The sequence below is a fragment of the Hemiscyllium ocellatum genome, chromosome 23 (assembly GCF_020745735.1).
Source record: "Hemiscyllium ocellatum isolate sHemOce1 chromosome 23, sHemOce1.pat.X.cur, whole genome shotgun sequence".
Lineage (NCBI taxonomy): Eukaryota > Metazoa > Chordata > Chondrichthyes > Orectolobiformes > Hemiscylliidae > Hemiscyllium > Hemiscyllium ocellatum.
In genome coordinates, this window is record NC_083423.1 from 26,737,002 (window position 1) to 26,751,304 (window position 14,303).

The window sequence follows — 14,303 nt, forward strand, 5'->3', positions numbered from 1 at the left end:
CCTTGTCTATTTATCCTAGACACGGCCCTCGTGCTTTTATAAACCTCTAAGGTCACCCCTCAGCATCCAACACTGCTTGACTGAGTTTAGAAGAATGAGAGAGGAATCTGATTGAAACTTACAGATTATCGAGAGGCCTGCATAAGAGTGGACTTGGAGAAGATCAGTAGGATTTATATCAGTAGGGGGGCTTAGGACTTGAGGGCACAGCTTCAGAGTGCAAGAATGATCCTTTAGAACTGACACGAGAAGACATTTCTTCAGTCAGAGGGTGGTGAATCTATGGAAGTCATGGCCACAGAAGCTGAGAAGGCTTAGTAAGAGTTAGATAGGTTCTTGATTAGTAAGGGAATCAAGGGTTACAAAGAGAAGGCAGGAGAACGGAGTTGAGAAACATATCAGCCATGATTGAATGGTGGAGAAGATTTCATGTGGCCTCATTCTGCTCCTAGACCTTATGTTTTATGGACTGAATAAAGGAGGTATGAGGCATGAGCTGGCTATGATGAATTGGGGAACACTAATTAAAAAAAGGTATAATAAATAGGCAATAGCAATTACTTTAAGAGCACATGGAATAATTGCAATAATTGTTCATTCCTGTCCAGAACAAAATTAAACAGGAAAGGTGGCTAGACCATGGCTAGCAGGAAATTGGGAGACAGTACTCAACCCAAGGAAAGAGCATATAAATTGGCTAAAAGAAAAAGCAACAGATCCGAGGATTGGGAGTGGTTTAGCTTTCAACAAGCTGGTAAAGAGATTGATTAACGGGGGAAAACAAAGCATCTGAGTAAGCTTGTGAAAACATACAAACTGATCACAAAATCCTCTATAGGTACATGAAAAAAACATCAGTGAAGATAAATCTAGGTCCTTTAGAATCAGAAACCGAGAAAGTCACAATAGAACAAAGAGATCCAAGCCAATTAAATATATACTTTGGTTCTTTTTTTAATAGAAGAAACAATTGGGGTGTCCCAAAAATGTTGAGGAGTACAGGATCTAGTGAGGGGGAAGAACTGAAGGAAATCAGTATTAGTAAAGAAATGGTATTGGGCAAGTGGATGGGAGTATAGGCTGATAAATTTCCAGGGCCCCATAATCTATGTCCAAAAATACTTAAAGACTCTGGAACAATTCCTATTGACTAGAGAGTTGCTAATGTAACCACACAATTATTAAAAAGGATATAGAGGTATAAACGGGAAATTAAAGACTGATTAGCCTGGCATCAGTAATGGGGAAACGACAGCAGAGCATCTCAAAAATAAAGACATGATTAGTGTCACTTTGTGATGGGGAAATCATGCTTGACAAACCTACTGGAATGTTGATGACATAGTTAATAAGGTGGAGCTAATAAATGCAGTTTAGTTGGATTTTCAGAAAGCTTTTGATAAGGTCCCACATTAGAGATGAACATGTACAATTATAGCACGTGGGGATACATGCAGGAAACAAAGAAGAAAGCGAGTTTTGTAGCTCAGGATGAGGTTTCGGATGTAAGTTTGCTTGCTGAGCTGGAAGGTTAATTTCTCAGACATTTCATCATCATACTCGGTAACATCATCAGTGAGTCTCCAGTGAAGCACTGGTGTTAGTGACTTATTTTCTATTTGTGTGTTTAGGTTTCCTTGGGTTGGTGATGTCATTCCCTATTCTTTTTCCCAGAGGGTGGTAAATGGGGTCCAAATCAATGTGTTTGTTGATAGAGTTCCAGTCTGAATGCCATGCTTTTCGGAATTCTCGTGCATGTCTCCGTTTGGCGGGTCCTAGGATGTGTTGTCCCAGTTGAAGTGGGGTCCTTCTTCAACTGTATATAAGGATACTAATGAGAGTGGGTCATGTCTTTTTGTGGCTAGTTGATGTTCATGTATCCTGGTGGCTAGTTTTCTGCCCGTTTGTTATAGTTCTTGCAAGGTCTTTTGTAAACAACATTAGTTTTGCTGGTTGTCTGTATGGGGTCCTTCAAGTTCATTAGCTGCTGTTTTAGTGTATTGATGGGTTTGTGGGCTACCATGATGCCAAGAATTCTGAGTAGTCTGGCAGTCATTTCTGAGATGTATTTGATATAGGGGGTGAGTGGCTCGGGTCTCTGGATGCATTTTGTCGGCTTGCTGCTGAGAAAATTGGCAGACTGTGTTCATTAGGTATCCGTTCTTTTTGAATACGCTGCATTAGTGATTTTCCTCTGCTCTGTGTAGTTCCTCTGCAATGCAGTGTATCATAACTCACTGAAATAATGTTCTAATGCAACTTCGTTTGTGGATGTTGGGACAATTGCTTCTGTAGTTCAATATTTGGTCTGTATGTGTTGTTTTTCTATAGACGCTGGCTTGAAGTTCCCCATTGGCTGTTCGCTCTACTGGGACATCTAGGAATGGCAGCTTATTGTTGTTTTCCTCCTGTTTAGTGAATTTTATGCAAGTAAGGATATTATTGATGGTCTTGAAGATTTCTTTTAATTTGTTTTGTTTAGTGATGACAAGGGTATCATTCACACAGCCGACCCAAAGTTTGGGTTGGATGGTTGGCAGAACTGTTTGTCCGAGTCTCTGCATTACTGCTTCTGCTAAGATCCCTGATATCGGAGATCCCATGGGTGTTCCGCTGGTTTATCTGTAGGTTTTGTTAATGAAAGTGAAGTGAATAGTAAGGAATAGGTCCACTCGCTTGATGATGTTATCCTTGCTGATGACGTTGGTAGTGTTTGGTGTATGTGTGTTCAGTTCTTCTAACAGTGTAGTCAGTGTTTTCTTGGCCAGGTTGATGATGTTGATGGATGTGAACAGGACTGGTATGTTAAAGGAGACCATTCTTTCTTGGTGCCTTTCTTAGGTGGAGTGGATGGAGTGGGGTGAGTCTTCTATAAAGTGTTTTAATCTTTGGTATGACTCCTTGGGTAATCTGTACGCTGGTGTTCCAGGTAGCGAGACTATGGGTCTGAGGGAGGCTCCTGATTTGTGAATTTTGGGTAATCTGTAGAAGCGTGGTGCGTTGGATCCAACTGGTTTCATTTTTTGGAAGACTATCTTCTTTAATTCTCCAGATTTCTGAAACTTGTTCAGTAGGGCTGTGATTCAGTTCTCTAGTTCTGGGGTTGGGTCTATCACCACCTGTTGGCAAGTGGTGGTATCTGCAAGCAGTGTGCTTGTTTTCTTAATGTTGTCCGTTTGGTTTAAAATGACTGTCAAGCGTCCTTTGGCTGCAGGCAGGATAACAAATGTTTTTTATCTTTTTTGAGTCCTTCTAGTGCTTTCCTTTCTTCTGTTTTGAGTCTGTTTCCTTCCTTTTTCTTGCTTAATGTCAATGCAACTGCCTGTCCGATGGGCTGATGGGTTTCATCTGTGGGTTTGTCATCTTTCAGTATTATTTCTAATGTGCTAAGTAATCTTTCTTGTCCGCATCCTGGAATATGTAATTTAATCCTCTTATTAAGACGGCTTTTTCAGTGTCTGTTAAGGGTCAGTCAGATAAGTTTTTTTTAAAAATCGATGCTTCTGTGTTGTCATTTTGTGTAATTTTGTCTAAATTTTTCTGCAGATTTAGTTTTTTCATTTTGTGTGTTTGTCGCTGTCTAATGTCTGTCCATTCATGATCTGTTGCGTTAATGAGTAAAGTTTTTTGGCGCAAAATTTCCTGGTTGTATTTACAGAGTCTGTTGTGGGCATCTGTTGTGGGGTGTTAAGGGGAGGTTTGTATTTAAGACATTAAGTTAGACTATTCAGACCACTTGGCTTCTTGGTAGCCCACAAACCCACCAACACACTAAAACAGCAGCTAATAATATTGAAAGACCCCCATATAGACAAGCAAACTAATGTCAATTACAAAATACCTTGCAAGAACTGTAACACTGTAAAAATGAACTGTAATATGAACATCAACTAGCCACAAAAAGACATAACCCACTCTCACCAGTATTCTTACAAAACATATGAGGAAGGACACCACTTCAACTGGAACTACACATCCATCCCAGGACAAGCCAACCAGAGACATGCATGAGAAATCCTGGAAGTTCCATTCAGAATGGAACTCTATCAACAAACACATCGACTTGGAGCCCATTTATCACCTTCTGAGTAAAAGAATAGGAAATGACATCACCAACCCAAGGAAACCTAAACACAAATAGAACGCGGGTCACAAACACCAGTGCTTCATTGGAGGCTCACTGATGATGTTGCCGAGTATGGTGATGAAATGTCTGAAAACGAACCTTCCAGCTCAGCGAACAAACTTACATCCAAACAGTAGAAATCTGAGTTTTTATCTGAGTGCCAACCGGTGAGTAGTGGGGTACCATAGGGGTCAGTGCTTGGACCTCAGCTATTTGCAATACATTTTAATGACTTAGATGAAAGAGCTAAATGTAAACTCTCCAAGTCTGCAGATGACAAAAGGATGAGTGAGAGGGTGAGCAGTGAGGAGGATGCAGCAATGCTTCAATGTGATTTGGACAAGTTGGATGAGTGGCACATGCATAGACAAATGTGGAGGTTATCCACTATGGTAGTGAAAACAGCAAGGCAGATCATCATTAAAATGGCAATACATTGGGAAAGCAGAAGTGCAATGAGACTTGGGTGTCTTTGTACATCAGTTGCTGAAATTAAGCATACTGGTGCAGGTAGCTGTGAAAGGGGCAAATGATATTTTAATCTTCATTCAGAAAGGATTTAAGTAAACAGGCAAAGGTGTTTACTGTAATTGGAGTCATAGAGTCACAGAGATGTACAGCTCGGAAACAGACTCTTCGGTCCAACTGGACAGATATCCCAACCCAATCTGGTCCCACCTGCCAGCACCCAGTCCACATCTCTCTAAACTCTTCCTATTCATATACCCATCCAGATGCCTTTTAAATGCTGCAATCGTACTAACCTCCACCACTTCCTCTGGCAGCTTAATGATAAATGATTTATTCATTTCTCCTATCCATGCCCCTCATGATTTTATAAACCTCAATAAGGTCACCCCGTAGCCTTCAATGCTCCAGAGAAAACAGCCCTAGCCTATTCAATCTCTCCCTCTAGCTCAAATCCGTCAACACTGGCAACATCATTGTATCTCCTTTGTGAACCTTTTCAAGTTTCACAACATCTTTCCAATTGGAAAGAGACCAGATTTGCACGCATTATTCCAAAAGTGGCCTAACCAATGTTTTGTACAGCCATAACGTGACCTCCCAACTCCTGTACTCAATGTTCTGACCAATAAAGGAAAGCATACCAAACGCTTTCTTCACTATCCTATCTACCTGCGACTCGACTTTCAAGGAGCTATGAACCTGTAGTCCAAGGTCTCTTTGTTTAGCAACACTCCCAAGGCCCTAACCATTAAGTGTGTAAGTCCTGCTAAGATTTGCTTTTCCAAAATACAGCACCTTGCATTTATCTGAATTAAACTCCATCTGCCACTTCTCAGCCCATTGGCCCATCTTATCTAGATCCTGTTGTAATCTGATGTAACCTTCTTCGCTGTCCACCACACCTACAATTTTGGTGTCATCTGCAAACAAACTAACTGTACCTCTTATGTTCACATCCAAGTCATTTATATAAATGATGAAAAGTTGTGGACCCAGCACTGATCCTTGTGGCACTCCATTGGTCACAGGCTTCAGGTCTGAAATGCAACCCTCCACCACCACCCTCTCTCTTCTACCTTCGAGCCAGTTCGGTATCCAAATGGCTAGTTCTCCCTGTATTCGATGAGATTTAACCTTGCTAACTAGTTTCCCATTGGGAACCTTGTCGAATGCCTTGCTGAATCGACGTTTCGGGCATGAGCCCTTCTTCAGGAATCCTGAAGAAGGACTCATGCCTGAAACGTTGATTCTCCTGCTCTTTGGATGCTGCCTGACCTGCTGCGCTTTTCCAGCAACACATTTTCAACTCTGATCTCCATCATCTGCAGTCCTCACTTTCTTCGCGAATGCCTTACTGAAGTCCATATACATCATGTTCACCGCTCTCCCCTCATCAATCCTCTTTGTTACTTCTTCAAAAGACTCTTATTACGTTCATGAGACATGACTTCCCACGCACAAAACTATGTTGACTATCCCTAATCAGTCCTTGCCTTTCCAAATATATGTACATCCTATCCCTCAGGATTCCCTCCAATAATTTGCTCACCACCAACGTCTGGCTCACTGGTCTATAGCTCCCTGGTTTGTCCTTACTACCCTTCTTAAACAATGGTACCACATCAGCCAACCTCCAGTCTTCCGACACCTCACCTATTGATGATACAAATATCTCAATAAGAGGCCCAGCAATCACTTCCCTAGCTTCCCGCAGAGTTCTAAGGTACACCTGAACAGGTCCTGGGGATTTATCTACGTTTATGGGTTTCAAGACATCCAGCACTTCCTCCTCTGTACAGTCTTTCAAGATATAATCTATTGCCCAACATTCCATACCTTCCATGTTCTTTCCCACAGTAAACGATGACACAAAATACTCGTTTATTATCTCCCCCATTTTCTGCGATTACACACACAGGCCGCCTTGCTGATCTTTGAGGGGCCATGCTCTCTCCCTAGTTACCCTTTTGTCCTTGATGTATTTGTAAAAACCCTTTGGATTCTCCTTAATTTTATTTAGCTAGGCTATCTCATGTCCCCTTTTTGCCCTCCTGATTTCCCTCTTAAGTATACTCCCAATGCCTTTATACTCTAAGGATTCACTTGATCTAATCTTGTCTATACCTGACATATGGTTCTGTCTTTTTCTTAACCAAACCCTCAATTTCTTTAGTCACCCAGCATTCCCTACACCTACCAGCCTTTCCTTTCAGCCTAACAGGAATATACTGTCTCTGGACTCTCGTTATTTCACTTCTGAAGCTTCCCATTTTCCAGCCGTCCCTTTACCTGCAAACATCTGCCCCAATCAAGCTTTTGAAAGTTCTTGCCTAATACCATCAAAATTAGCCTTCCTCCTATTTAGAACTTCAACTTTTAGATCTTACCTGTCCTTTTCCATCACTATTTTAAAACTAATAGAATTATGGTCACTGGCCCCAAAGTGCTCCCGCACTGACACCTCAGTCACCTGCCCTGCCTTGTTTCCCAAGAGTAAGTCAGGTTTTGCACCTTCTGTAGTAGTTACATCCATATATTGAATCAGAAAATTTTCTTGTACACACTTAACAAGTTCTTCTCCATCTCAATCCTTAACACTATGGCAGTCTCAGTTTATGTTTGGAAACTTAAAATCCCCTACCATAACCACCCTACTATTCTTACAGATAACAGATCTCCTTACAAATCTGTTTCTCAATTTCCCTCTGACTATTAAGGGTCTATAATACAATCCCTATCTTTTTTCTCAGTTCAACCCAAATAACTTCCCTGGATAAAAGCAAATTACTGTGGATGTTGGAATCTGAAACCAGAAGAGAAAATGCTGGAAAATCTCAGCAGATCTGGCAGCATCTGTAAGGAGAGAAAAGAGCTGACGTTTTGAGTCTAACTGACCCTTTGTCAAAGGGTCAGTTAGACTCAAAACATCAGCTCTTTTCTCTCCTTACAGATGCAGCCAGACCTGCTGAGATTTTCCAGCATTTTCTCTTTTAACTTCCCTGGATATATTTCCAGGAATATCCTCCCTCAGTATAGCTATAATGCTATCCCTTACCAAAAATGCCACTCCCCCTCCTCTCTTGCCTCCCTTTCTATCTTTCCTGTAGAATTTGTATCCTGGAACATTAAGCTACCAGTCCTGTCCATCCCCGAGCCACATTTGTGTAATTGCTATGATATCCCAGTCCCATGTTCCTGACTATGCCCTGAGTTCATCTGCCTTCCCTGCTAGGCCTCTTGCATGGAAGGCATTGGTGAGACAATAATTGAGAATATTGTATGCAGTTTTTTTGTCTCCTTATCTGAGGAAAGGATTTTCTGGCTATGGAGGGCGTGCAACAAAGATGTACCTAACTGGCTCGTGGGATGGCAAGATGATATATCAAGACAGACTAGATCGGTCAGGACTATATTCACTGGCATTTCAAAAAAATGGAGAGGGATCTCAGAAAGCTATAAAATCCTTACACAAAACAGACAAAGTAAAGGTGGGAAGAATGTTCCTGATGTTCAGGGAATCCAGATTGAGGGGGCACAGACTACAGACAGATGAGGAGAAATTTCTTTGTAAGCCTTGGGTATTCTCTGCCAGAGTGCTTGAGGTTAAAACATTGAACATTTTCAAAAAGGAGCTAGGTGCAGTTATTAGGGATAAAGGGATCAAACAGTATGTGAAGAAAGTGGTAATATGATTCTGAATAGGATGATCAGTCTTGATTTTATTGAATGGCACAGCAGGCTTAAATGGCCAAATGGCCTATTCCTGCTCCAGTATGTTTCAGTTAGACAATCCTGTCAATCTGTTGTTCCTTGCCATCTACCTTTCAATTGGTTGCTGCACCCGCATGCTAGCTTTGAGTGATTCAGTCAAGAATAGCCAGATCTCTTCATTCACCTTTCCTTCTAAGCTGGTGCATAGCTAGCGTACAATTTAAAATCAACTGTGATCTTCAGCAGTTTCAGCCAAAATTATAGGTCTCCCTTGTTAAACTTCCCTATCTTTCTCCATATTTGGATGTCTTTAAAAGCATTTTCAAATCTTTTTCATTTCAACTAAAACTTCAGTCATCTATGCTATCCTTTACTGCCCGGCAGTTTTTCCTTCACGTGGAACCTTGCAGCATTTTACCACGTTCATGGCACTATACAAAGGGAAAGAGAAAGAGGAAAAGGCTACTTCTAGGAAATATGAAACAACGTCAGAAAATCATAGGAATATAAAACAAAAATCAATATTTCAGGTATCACCCTTCATCAGATCTTTTTTATTTACAATTTCTGGGTTTTGTGAAATTTTACCATTTTCTATTGTATTTTTAAATTAATGCAAGTTATTATTGTTAAGAAATTAACTGATCACTAACAGTATAAAATTACCTCCTACTGAGATATTTGTATCATTGATAGTCACAGGTGAGGTACCAGAAGACGGGAGGTTGGCTAACGTGGTGCCACTGTTTAAGAAAGGTGGTAAGGACAAGCCAGGGAACTATAGATCAATGAGCCTGACATTGCTGGTGGGCAATTTGTTGGATGGAATCCTAAGGGACAGGACGTATACGTATTTGGAAAGGCAAGGACTGATTAGGGATAGTCAACATGGCTTCATGCATGTGAAATCATGTCTCACAAACTTGTTTGAGATTTGTAAAGAAGTAACAAAGAGGATTGATGAGGGCAGAGTAGTAGATGTGATCTTTTTTGGATTTCAGTAAGGTGTTCGACAAGGTTCTCTATGGGAGATTGGTGAGCAAGGTTAGATCTCATGGAATTCAGGGAGAACACACCATTTGGATACAAAACTGGCTCAATAGTAGAAAACTGAGGGTGGTGGTGGAGGATTGTTTTGCAGAATAGAGGCCTGTGACCAGTGCAGTGCCACAAGGATCAGTGCTGGGTCCACTACTTTTCATCATTTATAGAAATGATTTGGATATGAGCATATGAGGTACAGTTAGTAAGTTTGCAGATGACACCAAAATTGGAGATGTAGTGGACAGCAAAGGAGGTTACACAGATCACAACAGGATCTTGATCAGATGGGCCAATGGGCTGAGAAGTGGCAGATGGAGTTTAATTCAGATAAATGCAAGGTGCTGCATTTTGAGAAAGCAAATCTTAGCAGGACTTACACACTTAATGGTTAGGGTCTTGGGAGTGTTGCTGAACACAGCTCCTTGAAAGTGGAGTCGCAGGTAGATAGGATAGTGAAGGCGGCATTTGGTATGCTTTCCTTTATTGGTGACAGTAATGAATACAGGATTTGGGAGGTCATGTTGTGGCAGTACAGAACATTGGTTAGGCCACTGTTGGAATATTGCATGCAATTCTGGTCTCCTTCCTATCAGTAAGATGTTGTGAAACTTGAAGGGGTTCAGAAAAGGTTTACAAGGATATTGCCAGAGTTGGAGGATTGAGCCTGGGGTGGGGAGTGCAGAACTAGAGGGCATAGGTTTACGGTGAGAGGGGAAAGATACCCTAGAGACAACTTTTTCACTCAGAGGGTGGTACGTGTGTGGAATCAGATACCAGAGTAAGTGTTGGAGGCTGGTACAGTTAAAGCATTTAAAAGGCATCCGGATGGGTATGTGAGTAGGAAGGGTTTGGAGGGATATGGGCCAGGTACTGCCAGGTGGGAGTAGATTGGTTTGGGATATCTGGTCGGCATAGATGAGTTGGACTGAAGGGTCTGTTGCCGTGCTGTACATCTCTATGACTCTATCTACTGAATACAGCTGATCGTAACTTGACAAAAAAAAAGTTTAATCTCCTTATGCTCAGACATATGTAGTAGCAAAAATGTTAATTCCTGTTATATTACTAATGCCAGAAGGAGAGCAGCTGGAATCACTCAAATTCACAAAACTAAAGCCAAGATTTATAATAGCTCATCCTCAGTCAATAATGACAAAAAGGTATTCTGTCTTAGTCTGGCCAGTATGTCATGCTGCTACCAATTTTTCCTTAATAACTTGCTTCTCTAAATTACAAGAGTTCACATTCTTAACAAAAAGGCTAGTCAAAATTTAAGATAATGAAACTGCAAATTGCGTCATGATCCAATGACTGATATTAAACCAAAAGGACCAAAAGACGTGACGTATTAATATCAGCAAAGTTACTTCCATTAGCTAATATACAAGTTATTTTGTCTTTGATAACTGGAAAAGAAAATTAACCATGATGAGAACAGAAGTATAAAATTTTAAAAACTTCCAACAATCTTTTCAGGAAACGAAAATGGTACATTTTGCACTAACTTCATCCAATGCAAAATTATTTTTCCAATTTCAGGGAATACAGACTTCACAACTTAGTCAACATTAATTGCCCATTCCTAACTGCACTGGAAGTGGGGGTGAGCTACCTTCTTGAACCACTATAGTCCATTCACAGATTTGTTGCTATGGAAAAATACAACTTTCTTCTTTGATTTTTTTTAACTAAAAAGTACTAAGCCAAAAATTGTGGCATAATCAACTTTGCATAACTTAACCTCTTTTCCAGACACACTAATAAATTAAACAAAATGCTTAATTTTGACTTTGGCAAGTAAATATTGCTAATTGTAGGGTGGCTAGATAAAAGCACTCCTTGAATTTCTAGACTACAAGCAAATGACATAAATAACATAAATGGTTGGGCACCCTATTTAAACGTAAGAGCAATAAATGCTTTGTTTGAAAGGAAAATAAATGATTATCTCTGTTCTTTTATCTGAAGACACACTATACAGGCTTTAAAAAATTGATAGTGAAAATGACTTTTGGACAGTAAAAATACCCTTGTTGTTAGCGCAGGCTTAGGGAAACCTCAGCAAGGCAGAAGCAGTTTCAAAAATCATTTAAGAAGGGACTTTTGCTATGGTTGGTTGTGTGCCCCACACAATTACATTTTTCTCACACATGCATAAAATGTCAAATTTTATGGACAATGAGGTCTGAAGGCTGTCAAGACCTTCAGGGCTCCAACATCTGGCACCATATTTAAAAGGTAGAATCGAGAAGTGAATGCACTGGCACACTGATTGGCATGTGTGGCTGCGCAGCTATATAACGCTGCTGGATGACATTTCAATAAATCAACCACCCCTGGAAATGTCAGAGACCAGTAAAAAGCCTTGCTTTATGGATGCCTCCCCAGAGATTCTTGTAAAGGCGGTCAGACAGAAAGGAAGTTCTTTTATTCATGGATGGCGACTAGAAGCTGCCCATTGATGAAGACAACAGGACAGAGATGGCTACAAAGGCCAAAGCCTGTGGGAGGCTCAAGAGAATCTGGCTCCAGTGTCACAAGGGGCAAGTGAGAGGAGTGTGATTGGAAACTTTGCTAATGACACAAAATTGCCCGAAGAGTTGATAATGAAAAGGTTGGCTGTCAACTGTGAAGAAATTAATGATTGGGTCAAGTTTGTGGAAAAGCGTCAAATGGAACTTAACGTGGAGAAGTACAGATTTATGCAATTAGGAAAAGGCAAGCAAAGCAATGGAAGGGAATATACAATAAAGGAAGGTATTAAGAGGTGTAGAGGAAGTGATAGACATTGGAGCGCATGTTTATAAGTCCCTGAAGGTGGTAGGACAAGTAGATAATGTGGTTAGAAGCTATATGGGATAATTTCCTTCATTAGGTGTAGTACTGAATAAAAGATCAGGAATGAAAATGCTTGAACTATAAGACACTTGTTAGGCCACAGCTGGAGTTGAGGTTATTCCGTTTCAAGAAGAACATAATTTTTCTGGAGACAGTACCGTGAAGATCTACAACAATATTACTGGGGATTCAAAATTACAGGTATGAGGAAAGATTGGATAGGTTAGAGCTATTTTCCTTATAAGAGGTGAAGAGGGTGACATAATCAAACTATAAAATACTGAAGGACTTGGATAGAATGAACAGGGGAGACCTGTTTCCCCACATGAAAAGGTCAATTGCCAGAGGGCACAGAACTAAGGTGACCTGATTGGAGAGGATATGAGGAAAAGCTTTCTCATCCAGAAGATAGTAGAAATCTGTAATTTGCTCCCCAGTTTGGTTGAGGTGGAAACTCATTTAGAAGGAACCTGGATTTGCATCAAGCTCTGCAGCCTACAAGACTACAGACATAGTGCTGGTATGTGGTATTAGAATGGGTAGCTATTTATTCAGCAAGCACAGGCACGAGGAGCTGTATGCCATCTTCCTGAACTGTTACTTTTCTATAGTTCTAAGAGGTTGAATGACCTGCTGAATTCAACCAGGATATACACCACCATCTACTCAATGCTCAATGTTCCTTTGAGTGCTGGCACTGTAAGGTTGTCACTGCAGATGACTGTCATTAAGGAGATTCGGTGTCAGGAATCTCCTTTCTCAAATCAATGCGCAATAAATTTCTGCCATTTCAGTGCAGCTACCAATATAGCACTACTGACATCGCAGTGGTATGGCCTCTTATATATCTTAGGAACAGGAAAATCTACGTTTCGGGCATAAGCCCTTCTTCAGGAATGAGGAGGGTGTGCCAAGCTATCTTAGTCTACTTGGCACACCCTCCTCATTCCTGAAGAAGGGCTTATGACGAAACGTCGATTCTCCTGTTCCTTTGATGCTGCCTGACCTGCTGCCCTTTTCCAGCAACACATTTTTAAGCTCTGATCTCCAGCAGCTGCAGTCCTCACTTTCTCCTCTTATACATCTGCCAGGATCTACATTCGAAATACAGAAGGAGCTGTACTATTCAACAGCCCAAACACTATCAGATTGTTCATCTTGCATCACAACTAGGATAATGCAGCCATTTGACAGTTTTTCACCAAAGGCACACATGGAATGATGACACATCTATGTCCACAAAATATTGCTTTTTGCGTTTAAACTCCTGTTGAGTTCAACTCACTTAGCTTCCCCAGTTCAGTTTGACGGCTTCAGTCAATGTGGTTGTCTTGCCGGGGCAGGTTTGTCATGAACTGATCAATATGAATTGGCTTCAACCCTGAAACTAAAGGTTTGTGAAAAGAAACACCTTGAACATGAAAAATCCAAGTATTTCTAAATACCTGCACTCACCAGAGCTGGAAGAAGTATAAACCCCATGTCAGATTTGTGAACATATATGTTTCCTGTTTTTGGCCAACAAGATTGCACCCAACAATGTAATTCCAGCAGCTGGCCGGGGGGGCGGGGGGAGGGGGGAATGCGTACTGATAATATACTAATGAATGCAAATGAAGTTCTTGACCAGGAACTCTAACCGATCCTCTGAGAACTTAATAGCAAAACTTCACCATCGGGAAAGTAAATGTTTGCCTTCTGCCAATTAAAATCCGCACCTACTCTTTTAAAAGCTTCAGGCAGGCCTAGAAAATTCTGCCAATTGTTTCTTAGTCATTTGAGATTAGGTCTATTTTCTACTTTCAGTAGCAAATTTATTAGGGGTCGCTAAATGAAGCCTTGTCTTTTTGTTTGCAAAGTACATATCCATGCGGTCTCAGAACTGATACTTGCAGCTAAACCATAATTAGAGTTATGGTGGAATTATTCCCATATATAAATTGGAATTAATACAAACAAAATGGAATAGTTTCTTACCGACTATAACAGAACCTGCATCTGTCCGAATTGTAACGTTTCCTGCATGTGGAATAACACAGAAATATTGTAACAGAAGGCCTTTGAAGCAAAAATATTAAGAGAAGCTTATTTATATCCTATTAACAGCATGGAA

General features: G+C 40.7%; 1 protein-coding gene across 2 annotated transcripts in view; it reads right to left on the reverse strand.

Annotated features, from left to right (window-relative positions):
- Positions 1 to 14,303, reverse strand: part of fam185a (family with sequence similarity 185 member A) — a 105,782-nt gene that overhangs the window by 24,849 nt on the left and 66,630 nt on the right. Inside the window, exon 5 of one of the 2 annotated variants that reach the window (XM_060843160.1) lies at positions 14,168 to 14,209. The exons of the other annotated variant lie outside the window; for it this stretch is intronic. Coding sequence (XP_060699143.1) covers positions 14,168 to 14,209 — 42 coding nt within the window. The remainder of the gene's footprint in view (positions 1 to 14,167; positions 14,210 to 14,303) is intronic. 2 annotated transcript variants of the gene reach the window in all.